Source organism: Diadema antillarum, unplaced genomic scaffold (genome assembly GCF_040938485.1).
Source record: "Diadema antillarum isolate AM-2024a unplaced genomic scaffold, OU_Dant_1.0 seq00001321_RagTag, whole genome shotgun sequence".
Taxonomy (NCBI): domain Eukaryota; kingdom Metazoa; phylum Echinodermata; class Echinoidea; order Diadematoida; family Diadematidae; genus Diadema; species Diadema antillarum.
The window spans coordinates 884,108-898,103 of record NW_027272092.1 but is presented as its reverse complement, the minus strand read 5'-3'; the positions used below and the strand labels follow the sequence as shown (position 1 = coordinate 898,103).

The window sequence follows — 13,996 nt, the reverse complement described above, 5'->3', positions numbered from 1 at the left end:
AAAATATCTCTGAATTGCTCATAGCATGCTTGGAGATATCATCAACCAACAGATAAATAGGTAATACACAGCATTTGACCAAGATATTTGGGCTACGCTGTCCCCAAATCTGAATACTGTAAAGCAAGAAATTTTTCATGGTATGAAATTTTCAGGGAATAAAACCAACAGTCTTTTTTGTTAGATGAAAACTTCGCAACTTGCTACTGGCATTGAATGCATACAGATTGGACAAGAACTTCATTGTGCATGTCGATTTCAATTTCTGGTTTTACGATAGCTTGTGTCAAGGCAGTGACACCAGTATACTACAACAGCTTGATAACCCTCACCAAGAAGCTGTCATGATACAAAAGAGTTTCATTCAAAGGTAATATTGCATATATGAGAGGGAAGCAAAATGTGGGCAGATCTCTCACCTCATGAGCAAGAGGCAGCAGCAGGTTGTGGAAGACGGCCAGAAACTCGGCATCACCCATCCCCGTCTGTGTGGGAAGAAAAAGTACTAGGTAAAAACTATTAAAAGCTTTCAGCAACTATCATAAAACAGCACCCCGCAACTGCTTGGTCTATGGGTCTTTAACATACACAAGCTCTAGAGGGAAAAGAAAAAAAAAGTTGGTCTTTATAGACAGGTGGCTGTTAAAGCAGGTTTGACTGTTCATAGAACAGGGCACCATTTCATGAAAGTTGCCAGCCCTGACAAGTTCTCAGTTACTGACAATCACCATGGCAACAGTCAGACACCAGAGCTTCGCAGCCAGTCAAAACAGAGGATTTTACTGAAGTTGTCAGAGATTGACAACCTGTCAGGGCTGACAACTTTCATGAAAAGGTGCCCAGAGCTAACCTTGTTCCAGGGAACATTAACGTTGTACCCCTTCCCAGCTCCCAGGCCGATGTGATCATAGTTGGACTCTTCCAGGTGCGGCCAAAAGTCCATGTTCTCATAGCGATGCATGGAGAAATAGACCACGCTGGGAAATCAGGTTGAACCATGTACATGTAAGTTGGAATACACTGTTGGCAGCTATCAATGGTTAATCCATTTGGATGGTACAATTGCATATGCAGATTGGAACACAATCTTTTCAATTTTTAAGTTTAGCAAATAATGTCCAGCACATCTGAAAAAATTCAGAAAAAACACAATGAAGGTACATCAATAGACAAAACTTTTGCACACAGGTATTAATTCTTCCCACTAGGCATTTTAGTGCATTTCACTCGTTTACATTCTAACAAATGAATAGTGTTTCTGAAACATATTAGAATAAGATCTGTCAAAAATATTCATATGGGCAATTCCGCGGTTAGTAACGTTACATTTTAGGGACATTGTCATGATTTAGATTAGACTCATTTCTCTATCTGTGGATGTGAAGTCTCATTAATGTCACCAGAGATCATTCTAGTGTAGACCTAGAACAGAGCAAAGAATGAAATCATTTCATGAATTATTTTAGAAGAAAGGTCTGCTTTTAATGCCGGTTAGTAACGTTACAAAAAAAGGACATTAAAAAATGATGAGCATCTTTGAACAAAAAGTTTGCTAAAACTGGTATAGCTTGAAATATATCAACACTTATTTTTCATTTCTAGCTTTAAGGGCAATATCTACCCCAAATATCCTTTCTCATTATAACTTTGTTTGAAAATTATGTACAAAAATCATGGTTAGTAACGTTACGGTTAGTAACGTTACGGTTTGTCCAGTGATTACAGAATTGTGTGTTAACTCAAATCATTACATGTTTCCCCATGAGAATGCAAAGTTAAAGCTAAGAAACATCAGATAAGACATTAAACTCTTATTTCAATCATCAAACTCATGCAGTAGAGTACCATTGTACTTGTACATGTTCAAAAAGACTAGAAAAAAAGTTTGCATAAATTACAAACTAAAAAAAAGTACCACTTTTAAAGACTGGGTCAAGTGATATCCACAGTTTTATAACTTTGCCAATCACTGTTCATCATGACTCACAGTAATTCACAAAAGTAGCCTGTTTTATTGAGCAAAACAGTTAATGTGTTCCTTATCAAGAGTACCTTTAATAAAGGGGAAAGAAATCAAAGAGCAAAAACTAATGTACCGGTATAAAAATTGTAGTATGTACAGTGTATGGCCAATTGTGGTGTGCGTAGTCATTGCATAATAGGAATCCAGCATAATGCAATGTTTTATATTATTGTGAAAGTAGTTTGTAAGTCATATGACATTAACTCAAATAATACAGTGTATTAGTTGAATTCATGTTTATTCAAGTCTAGAGACTTGTATTTTTTTATCTTTTAGACCAGTGGGAATGTCTAATCTCTGCATTGTTCTGAAAACAAAAGTCTGTTCGCTGTACCTGAAGCGTAATTAACCCCGACAAACCATTCTATGATAATTTCAAATTTGGACAGAAAATTTGAAGTGATGGCCTCAATTGTTTTTAACACTACTTTCCACACAAAATACTCTGCTGGCCCACAGATTCCATCAATTGCCCCTTCGAAGTGGCAAAAAAAAAAATAACTCAATGTGCACCTTGTGAGCCTTCTGTAGTGATGCGAATGCTGTAGACCCCCCCCCCCCCCAACATTTCCCACCACGATTTCGCAACGCGCAAAGATTTTGCCGCATCGTCTCATGACTTTTTTCATTGAAGTCTCCCGCATATTTTGAGACCAAATTTGCGACGTCCGGGTACACCGTTCTGCAGTTATGTAATGTTTTACATAAATGCATGTCGACCTGAAAACAGCTCAAATTCATGATATCGTGTGCAAATCCAATGCAAATTGTGTTTTTTCGTTAATTTGATATTAATTACATTGTTTCAACCTTTGACCAGTGAAATTAATCAATTGTAATGTAGAGAAGCTTGAAAAAGTGCCTGCAACAAATTTTGGCAAAAAAACCAATAGAAAACAAAAGGTAAAAAAACACTAAAATACATAAGAAATTAACAAAACAATAAAAAACAAAAGAAACTGATTTTGATTTTGCTATTTTTTTTTGCAAGAAAATTGTTTGATGTGTCTTGAGGAACTCTTACACTAAAATTTAGCAATCCTTCAGTCTTTTTTATGGAGTTAGAGGTGAAAATATGATTTCATGCGTAAATTTGCATAATTAATTTACTATAAAAAAAAAGCCAATATCTTTTTACTGCATGACACGTAATCTTGTAGTTGACATCTGGCTCTATCATCAGGCAAAATTTTGCCAGACCAGGACCTGTCCATTGGAGTCTTATTCACTTATTTCATGGTTAGTAACGTTACAATACACACAGGCTGTGGTTAGTAACGTTACGTGGTTAGTAACGTTACACATTTTGACTGCTGTTATTTCTAACTTCTATAATGATTAATAATACTTATTTTTATATTTCAGTTAGTCATTGGACACAGCAGGAAAAATTGAAATATTATCATTCATAGACACCTTATACTCTCTGGAGGTAAATAATTTCACTTTTTGGTTAGTAACGTTACATGACTGTCCGATGGTTGGGGAAATGCACACATGTTTGCATTTTGAAGACATGTAAGTTGATTTTACTTAATCTATCCATGAAAGCACTGCATTGCCTCTATGAATTCAATATTTGTGGCTAGAAAATGGCATTTAACTTGACTAGCTATCTTCTTTGCCATTATGGAGATTTTGCTGATGAAATTCAATCTGAAAGATTACTTGTTCAAAATTGGTGAATTCAATACCTAAAACTATCAAGATACCCTGAAAAATAGTTTTTCCTGAGTTATCAATGTGTTCTTTCTGAAGTCAAACACAAAAATCAAGGAAAAAACCAAATTGAAATTTTATGGTCATGTCCCTCTAACTGCGGAATTGCCCATATTCTTTTTTCTAGGTCAGTTTGGTGAAGCATACAATTCATAAAAAGTTTTTAAAGGGACAAATATTCCACATAAATACTATCAGGGGCATGACACAGAGTCAGACATGGTGACTTTTCCTGCATTAATGTCAGCAATCTTTGCATCAGGGTAAGCAGAAGACTCATTAATGTCTCTTAACAGATGAACGAGTGCAACCAGTGAATGTCTTTCTTGAGCTGGTGTTACAGCATATTAAAAAATTGTCTCCCTAACCTGGGGTCATCTTCAAAGAAGTACTGGGTTCCCTGGCCATGATGTACATCCCAGTCAACAATCAGAACCCTGGAAAAAGGATATGAAAAATGATGTGTCACTCAAATTCATGAAATTCTTGCCTCGAGATGCTTTCATTGCAATTGATTGACAAATTGCCCTGCATCAACATAAATAAGCACTGAATTGATCAGTGTTTTAGTAGTAGCCATGATAAATAATCATGGGCGTACATACTTGAGCAGGACTCGAACCCATGACCTCCTGATCACCAGACAGCCGTCATCTCCACTCTGACTAGTGGAGATGATTCATTCAAATCTTTTTTCATACGACACAAATAACTACAATACTTGTCTTGTCGTCACTATCACTTCCTTTATCACTTGCCTATAAAGTTTTACTGTTATCCCTGCTGAGCATGAAAAGTGGAGAAGACACTCAATGTCCTACCAATTAGTTTTGGAAATTGCAGTAAAATTAAACATACAGAATGGGAGAAGTTTCACCTAAGTCAGACGTAAAAGATATTCAACAAATACAAGAGGGAGTCATATCATCTCCACACAATTCACCCCCTGAATTTTCAAGTTTGATCAATTTGTACATGTCTTATTCTAATACACCTGCTCCCAAGTCTATCCATTTCCTTTTTTCTATGAACAAATAACTAGAACATTGGATGACATTTTATTTCAAAGCCTGCAAGGCACAACAAAATGAAAAGGAAAAGAAAAACGGATTGGGCTCACCTATCAACTCCCCACTTTGTTCTGGCTTGCTTTGCTGCAAGGGACACACTGTTCAGGATCGAGTACCCATTTGCTCGGTCACGTTGTGCGTGATGGCCAGATAATCTGCAACATACAGAGTTGTACAGAAGAAACAAATAAACACAAAACAGCCAACGGAATAAGTCTATAGATCGTGTTCTAATGGTTAACCAAACAACTTGCTTGTACACATAATTGGCAAGTGACTCTGCTTAAAGGATGTGTACAGTTCTGGTCGAGGTGAAGATTTAGCTTTTAACGTTTTGTGAGATATTCAGAAACCACTCTATGAGATGTCAAAGAGCATGCAGTTCTAAGGGGTATCAAAAGTTTATTCCATGAAAATCGGTTTTGAAATGGCTGAGATATCCAAAAACAAGGTGAAACAAAGAGATACTAATAAAGTTGGGGCATGTCGCCTTTTATTATTAGCACTTTTTTGGATTTCTCAGCCATTTGAAAACCAATTTTCATCACATAAATGTTGAATCCTTCTTAAAATTAAATGCTCTTTCATATTTCATAAGAGGCTTTTCATTATCTCACTTAGGAATGTTCAAAACATGAATCCCTACCTCAACCAGTACTGTACAGTCCCTTTAAAGATGTAACATTTCACTGGAATGGAGTATTTCTGACTAAAAAGAACAACAACCCAAACATATCATAGTAATTTCATCCTCTGTTTACCTACATTATGTACACAGTGGACTTTGTACTTCTCAATGAAAGAAGAGTTCTGTTCATCTTGTTCACCACAATCAAAGGGGTCCTTGATCAGATTTGATAGTTCAGCTGACTCCAACAAAGGCTATCACAACCAAAAGGATTTGTTTTGTTTTTCTTTTTTGACTGAACAACAACAAAGTACGAGAATAATGTAAGCCACTGGGATGTCAATTGAAAATTACTACATGTCTTCAGACCAAAAAACTGACAATGAAAGTAAAAATTTCATCCCAATATTGTGCTTGTTTTATTCTCCCATGAGGTATCATCAAATAAATTTCTCATTCACAATCAGAGATAATTCAAAAAAATCATCTGAGTTTATTCTGGACTATCCTGCCACCTAATTGCCAGAGCAAAGAAAAAGGACAAGACAAGACATGACAATAAATGTGAAGTATAATGGCCAGTAATATCAATTACAGTATTGCACTTGGTACCACTACTTGCTCTGGTTTTTATAACATACAAGGTTTTCCTTTACCTGACAACTGCACATCCATTTCTGAGCTGTGAGTAAATAAAGCAATGGAGTAATTGAATCATCGAATTGTCAATTGACACCATCTCAAAGTATGACAGCATGGAGATTATTGTATTGTCTGTTATAGTCAAAGAAACATATTTGACTTATCAAAAGCTCAATGCAATTACAGAAAATTATATTTCTTTAGTGACATTTCTACAGGGATCTGCAAAAGAAAACAGTAAAATACTGCACTGAGAATACCAACCCAAAGCAAAAGGTTGATTTGTCCCCCCCCCCCCCCCGTGCAGCCACTGTTAACATTGTGTAATCAAGTGATATAAGGGCCTCGATAGATCATGTGAATCCTGTGCACACACTGTACTAGATTAGTTCAAGATAAGCTTGCATTTTATATTAATTTGTAAGCTTGTTGAATTTTACAAATTGTCCAGCTAAGAACACAAGTTTAATTTGAAAATGTGTTTGCTTTCACAAGCAATTCAAAGGTACGTACGGTACATGTAAATTTCATACTATTACTGTCATACAAGAGTTCTACAACATACATTGTAGTTTCTACTGCATGCATAACAAAATTAAACCTGCATAAATTACAAAGGCTGTACAGACCTATTAGGTTCGGGCACCGTTGTTTATGTTGATTTCTATATTTTTTTATAGGGGGGGGGGGGTGGCGGGTGGGGGCTTCAGAGTGTCTAACAATAGTTATGCAATGCAACGGACTTATTACTTTAACCACTGAATCATCATTTCTTCTTATTTTGGAAGCTTCCCAGTTATGGTTGACATAAGCTACAGTGTTTTGAAATCCAGCTGGTCCATATTATTCCCCCAGACAACTAAGTGCATACCAAAACAGGCCCAAGCCAATAAATTTTGGATTCTAAATGGTCAACAGCCAAACACATTTCCTTTTTTCCACTTCTACCAAGATCAAGATGTGTTGTGTGTAAAATCCAGACGTGTTGTGTTTAAAGTGTACAAGACAAGGACTCATGTATTGAAAAGCAACAGTGCAATTTGTACATACTTCTCCTTTCACAACTTTCTCTGTAAGATTCAAGAGTCCTCCAGCGACCAAACGGACCACTTCAAAACTTTCCTAAAAAAGAAATAGTGGGAGCACAAAACATGGTATATATAAAAAGTACAGTTCTGGCTCTTTGCACATGCAATGAAACAACCTACAGAACTCCTAAAGTGTTGTTACTGTTCCTGCTACTACTCTATAAGCCAGTTCCAAATTAGCTCATGTGCACATGGGTACAAATGACCTTTCTTAATTCTCAGTTGATTGGGCACTTAACTAGTTTTCAAAGTGACAAAATGCATAAACTTTGATACCCGACCTAACAATTTATGGAATTCATTAATCTTGTTCAAACAATGGATGAACTTTTGTATCTAGACCAGGTGACCAAAATGGTTCATCAATTAACACTGGGGAAAGCATCCATTTCATTATTTTGCACTAAATGTACTAACAATCTTTTTCTATTGATATTGCCAAACACCATTTTTGCTGTCAGGTGGTTGTGCTGACAAGCACCATTTATACGGGTTACTTGAACAATCATTACATCCTAAATGCTTATCTTGGTTAATTTAAAAACAAACATGCCCTGTTGGTACACATGACTTTTTTCTGCTATGTGCAAAGTGGAACCTCAAATTGGCTTACAGGAAAAACCTACTTAATTCCAAATTCCTTTCATAATACCATAAAAGTCAATTTATGTGTTTGAATATGGAAGCTTGTAACTTGTTTGCGATTCTTGAAGATACAGTTCTGCAAACCTTAACATTGTATCTCACTCACAAGTCAAACAAACAATTTAGATGTTGACTTAGTTTTCAAAATATCAAAGCATAACCAGTTTATGATACTGCAAGTCAGATTTCATATCTCTAAGGGTCACCATCTGCAAACACCACTAGCATTCTGCAAACACTATTGAGATTGTACACAAACAAGTTGCCAATAAGAAAGTTTGCTATGCACACACAAAGACAAGCAAACCTGCAAAAACTTAATGTGTGAATGTACAATGTAAATGAATCTTCCTGTATACCTGCACAGTATCTAAGGCAATCAGATTTGCACATAAAGCATAAAACAATAAACCTCATATGTTATTCTATTTTCTTACATGCTTTTGAATAATTTTTTTCTTTTCCCAACTAATAAAATCAAACCTCATCAAATTCATCCTATGCCTAACCTAAAAAGAAATCAGCAAATCAGTCCAGCTCTACTTATAACAGGTTAGCCAGCAGCTTTAAATGTACAATATGTATCTTGCCCTTCACAGTCAGCATGGTTGATTGTTCTAAATCACAATATTTAACCCTTTGCCACAAAGGAATAATTGTAGAATGCAGATCTCCTTTGACACACACATGAAGATCACTGAAGCAAGGCATTTGGTATGAAGACTTCCCCCATTCATACAATGTACCAAGGAATGCAAACATTTCATCTGCTTGCGTCACGTTCAACTTACATTGCACAAAAACACAGAATCGTAGCTCTCTGCAAGTGTCTGGAGTTCATCTGCTGGAAGGGAACTGATCGTCTTCAGTGTTTGCAGATACTCCTCGCTGAAATCACACGGTAAGTGGGGAAAAACAAACAAACAAAAGAGATATGTGGGTGCGATACACTGTGAATATATTTTTGACTTTGCCTGAGTGAGATTTGACAAAAGAAAGCATGTGACAGCCACCCAGATCAGACCAGTCTTTAAGGACCAGGTACAATGTACATTATTATACAAATAATGCAGAGGGGAGAATGCATCAGTGAAGATGCAATGCACTCTAGGCATATTCAGTGTGGTGCAACAGGCACAACATATTGTGAATACCTCAGAGTCCACTGCATCTCCACTGTTATAACAAACTTAAACGTGTGCATTATTTGGTTTATAAAATGGGTCTATGTTACTATCTTTGGTATGATATCAGCTGATAAAACTTTGTTTTTCAATACAATTGTGCCGCTCTTCGATCAGTCGTACCATTGGCCAGACTTTCTATACATCTTTCTGTCACAACCATTTCAAATCTTACAATGTAAAATACACAGAGCATTTACAGCATCTTAGACAGATATCTGTCACTTTTGTTTGCTAGTTTGTTGTTTCTGCTAGATATTCATCCTTAAAGGGTTCTAAACTAAAAGTGGATTCAATGAAAGTTTCAGAGCTTGATAGTAGCTCTGGATTTACCTGTGAAGACTTAAAATTTCCTCATCTGTGATTGGCCTGGTCTGCGGGAAGAGAAGCAAAAATCATAGGTGACAAAAGCTTGAAAAATCTGATCTTGAAGTTTTACAACAGTTGATGGCATGAAGCTAAAGAGTGTGTTGCAAAATACCATGCTGCTTAGATCCAGGTACTTCTGGCTTTGAATATCATATTGACCCAAAATACAGTGGCAAAAGAAAATTTTCCCATTATATCAATTTACCATCAGTGTTATTTACCGTCAGTGTTGACAAAACTGCTGCAAAGACATGCACTTCTAGATTTTATAACCAAAATCAAGATTTTTTTAAAATTTTAACCCCCAAACTTTCACTTGTGATCATCTACCTGCCCCCCCTTTTTTTTAGACTGAACACTTGATGTGTGTAAAATGCTAGATATATAAACTTTCAACTTGTTGTATCTTCATTAACAGACAGTAGAAACTACTTTGACATTAAGTGGTCACACGCATATCAAGAGGATATAGAGATATTGTCTACTATGTGTGAACTAAAGGGACGGGAGGACCCTAATCTTACTGGCACTTGGATGCATCTTTCCACAAGTCCTCTCGCCTCCAGCCTCTCCATACAGACTGTCAGTCTTTCTGGGCATTCTGACTCCCCATGCTTGCTACAGTAGCAGACACAAAACAGAACAAATATGGACAAAAATATTTACACTGTAAACGAGCTATTGAAAAATTGTTATACTGTAAAAGTGGATATTTCTGTGGTGAGGAAATTTTTGCACATTATGAAACTAGCATTTAAACATAAAAGCCAAATATTTTGGCTTGTTATGTAATACTCCTTCATATTTTTTTTTTTAACGAAAAGAAACAACAAGTGAAATTCATCTTGACTGGAGCAAGCGCAAAATTTTAACATGCATGGAAATATCCCCTTTTGCAGGATTTGTGTTTGACTTCAAAGCCACTTGAACTTTGAGTGAATATGTGAAACCAGGACACATGGCCTCATTGAGCTGATTCATACGTGACACACTACACGTTTGTACATGACAAGGCTTTGGGTTGATCACAGTACACGTATGTTTAAACCCATTGTATGCAAATAGAGGAACATGCACTGTAATGACACACTTTCATAGACATATAGTTTATTTGGTAAAAATTGATTTTGAAATAGCTGAGATATCCAAAAACAAAGTGATCCAAATAAACGGTGGGTCCCACCTTCCACCTTCCACTTTTTTTTAAATTTATTTTGAGATAACTCAGCCACTTAGGAACCAATTTTCATCAAATAATCTTTTAATTCCTCTTATGTAATTGGATGCTATACAAAAGAGATATCTAATTATCTCGCAAAAAGTTGAAATCTGATTCCCAATCTCAACCAAAGCTACATCGTATACAATCCCTTTAAAGGAGCACATCATATACAATCCCTTTAAAGGGAATGTACAGTACTGGTTGAGGTGGGGATTCATGTTTTGAACATTCCTATTAAGTGAGGTAATGAAAAGCCTCTTATGAAATATGAAAGAGCATGTAATTTTAAGAAGGATTCAACATTTATTTGATGAAAATTGGTTTTCAAATGGCTGAGATATCCAAGAGTGCTAATAATAAAAGGCGACATGCCACAACTTTATTAGGATCTCTTTGTTTCACCTTGTTTTTGGATATCTCAGCCATTTCAAAACTGATTTTCATCAAATAAACTTTTGATACCCCTTAGAACTGCATGCTCTTTGACATCTTATATCTAGAGTGGTTTCTGAATATCTCACAAAACGTTAAAAGCTAAATCCTCACCTCGACCAGAACTGCACACATCCTTTAAAGTGAAAACCATAATATGTCAGGAAAAGGGGAAGGTCACAGAGCTCTTCAGTTTATAGCACTGTGCATTCATAACTTCCTTCCTAGCTAACAGAGTGCAACAGCATGATATATGAAAGATGACTCTTAGAAAAAGCAACTGAACCTAAATGTAGCATGGTGATCAGTAAGCAAGTTGTCATCTGAACACCTGCTGAATGGAAATGAGGGTTCATTTCTCGCAACAAGCAACTGACCTTCCAATGGGACAGCGATGGCGCTTAATGCTCTCATCATATACCAGACCTGTCCTGCAAAGGTTAATGAAATTGTTTGATGATTAGGACCCTGGTAGACTAGTACTGTACAAGCTGAAATTTTCATGGTAGTTTTATTTTCGCGAATCGCTTTTGAGCTGCGAAAATAACAACATGAGAAAATAACAACGCGCGAATAAGTACACTTTGTAAGTTCAGTTAGACCCTCACAACCGTGAAATTAACAACACACGAAAATGCCCTCCAAGTAGCAATTCGCGAAAATATCTGTACGCGAAGATTTCAGCTCGTACAGTATTTCAAACACACTTGAATAGAATAGATACCTACAGTAGAAACACAAAAGTTGCCCTGACAACCACAGACCAGCTTGCTCCTGACAGTCACCAGATTTAGCAAAAACTGATGCATGTGCATACATTACAAGTCAAATCCCCACTACTGAGGCAGAATTAGAGCAAACAAGTTGTGAAAGTTGACTGCGTTATCAGACCCTGGAATTGATCAGGTACCTCGTATGGCCTACCACAGTAGTCAAAAAGTCTGTATTTACAGGAAGATGCATTCATGCAAAAAACACAAAAACAAAATCAAAACAAAACAAAAAAACAAAAACAAAGACTACAATAGTACATAATACAAGTGATATACTGGCTGGGAATGGTAGTAAAGCAGGTATCAAAACTAGTGTACAGTACTGAAAGCACACAGTACTTGCTACATTGGCTTTGAAAACCTACAATGCGGTACAAATGCTAAAATTGTGTGAAGACAAAATGAGCTAATTGTGCACATTGGAAGGTCCTTTGAATCCAAGTGGTTATTTCTGAGGGCAGTAGGGAAGGCTGGATCCTGCCTCTTTTTGCTATTTAAATTGTTGCACTGTATTTTTGGCAACATTGTCTTGCAACTGAGGAAATAATGTGGTATACGTGAAGCCAAGAAAGAACAATTACTGGTACACTTGTGGAGTACATGATGTACAGATTTCATGGTATACTATTGTGATTAACTTTCTTACCCTTTCGGTAGCTCTGCTGGAGTCTGATCAAGTATCTGGATAAAATATAATAATGAAGAGAGGAGTACCATTCAATTAATGTACTATTAAGTATGTACAGTGTTTTTAGTGCAGAGAACATCACTTGCACTGCACAATTTACATGTAGAAGCATGGGCTTATCGTTGTTAGTGGTACAGGTACACGTATACTGAGACACAATTACACCTGGGGGGCGTTTCATCAACGAGTTCGTCGGAGGTTTTCACCGACAAACTTGCTATCATCCAATCAGACGCAAGGATTTCAGTAGCTTTTAACAGTTGTCGGTGTAAATCACCGACAAAAAGTTTCATGAAACACCCCCCAGGGCTGCACTCTCACCGTTTTTTTTTTACTGGTCGGACCTGTCTGTCGGACCAGTACATGTACACTGTAGGTACCCAGTTTTTTCCATATTTTACTGGTCTGTTCCTGGAAAGGTTACTGGTCTGACAGTCATTTTTACTGGTCAGGGACTGTCGGACCAGTGCTAGTATGCAACATTGATAACACCATCAAAAACATCTAAATCATGTACACTGTAAATTACACAACATTTTCACAAGATAGACCATGAACGAGGAGAAAATGACGATGCTCAATAAAGAAGAGGCTTATTTCGAATGTTTAAATCATGAGTTATCATGATTACTAAATTGATTCACTCATGAAACTTCATGTCATTTAGATCTATTAAATGCAAGATGCATCCTGAATACCATAGAATATTCACTTTGCAAAACTTTTTGCAACAGTTGAAGGGAAAGACTTCTGTCTGTCACACATTCCCTGCATTCTGACTTATATGCAAATTCATGTTTTCATGAGTTTAATCAGGGAAACCCACGTAGATGGAAAATTTGTGGGGAGTATGAGATCACTCACACAGAAATAAAGTTAATTCTTTTAACCTGAACTGATGCAGCCTTATTATTGTTTGGGCTGTTACAGAAAACATGTGCTTTTGGTTAAAATTACCAAACATTATAGTATTTTATGCATACATGTTCCTTGGATAATTGCTATAAATTTGTATTACAAAAGCTTACAAGTGGAGAGCATACTTCCAGTTTTATTTGTGAACAATAGTTTAGTCAATTCAATTCAGTTCTTTGACAAAACAACACTTTTGCAATATCACTCTGACAACATAGGGGAATAAGAATTGATATTGTAGCAATTCATCATCAGAACATAAAGATACATGGCAAAACTTGATGTATAACCCCATGGTAAATGTGGGCATGACACTAAACAATTAGATGTCAGGCAATGTTCATGCGAGGCTCATCACTAGGAAGGTGAAGGAGACGGAAGGGGGAAGATTTATTATAGGAAAGCTATTGTGGAAACAGTATTAGATCAAACTTTTTGTGTGTTTAAAATAGTAGTTACCCGATCTAATGCCTATCATGGGCACAAGCTTGGTGATCCAATCATTCAATTAAATCACATTCCACACCCACAGCAGTATGTCTGACTTTCTCGTTTCAGCTTAAAAGTACTGTTTACATCTTTGGGAGCAGTCACTTAA

General features: G+C 36.5%; 1 protein-coding gene across 1 annotated transcript in view; it reads right to left on the bottom strand.

Moving 5' to 3' along the window:
• LOC139708239 (histone deacetylase 6-like) overlaps window positions 1-13,996 on the bottom strand; it is a 29,893-nt gene that overhangs the window by 10,680 nt on the left and 5,217 nt on the right. The window contains exons 5-15 of the mRNA XM_071620209.1: window positions 12,442-12,476; window positions 11,400-11,453; window positions 9,893-9,986; window positions 9,333-9,373; window positions 8,607-8,703; window positions 7,133-7,204; window positions 6,097-6,122; window positions 4,863-4,967; window positions 4,111-4,179; window positions 851-977; window positions 420-485 (exon numbers count right to left, since the gene is read on the bottom strand). Coding sequence (XP_071476310.1) covers window positions 420-485; window positions 851-977; window positions 4,111-4,179; window positions 4,863-4,967; window positions 6,097-6,122; window positions 7,133-7,204; window positions 8,607-8,703; window positions 9,333-9,373; window positions 9,893-9,986; window positions 11,400-11,453; window positions 12,442-12,476 — 786 coding nt within the window. The remainder of the gene's footprint in view (window positions 1-419; window positions 486-850; window positions 978-4,110; window positions 4,180-4,862; window positions 4,968-6,096; window positions 6,123-7,132; window positions 7,205-8,606; window positions 8,704-9,332; window positions 9,374-9,892; window positions 9,987-11,399; window positions 11,454-12,441; window positions 12,477-13,996) is intronic.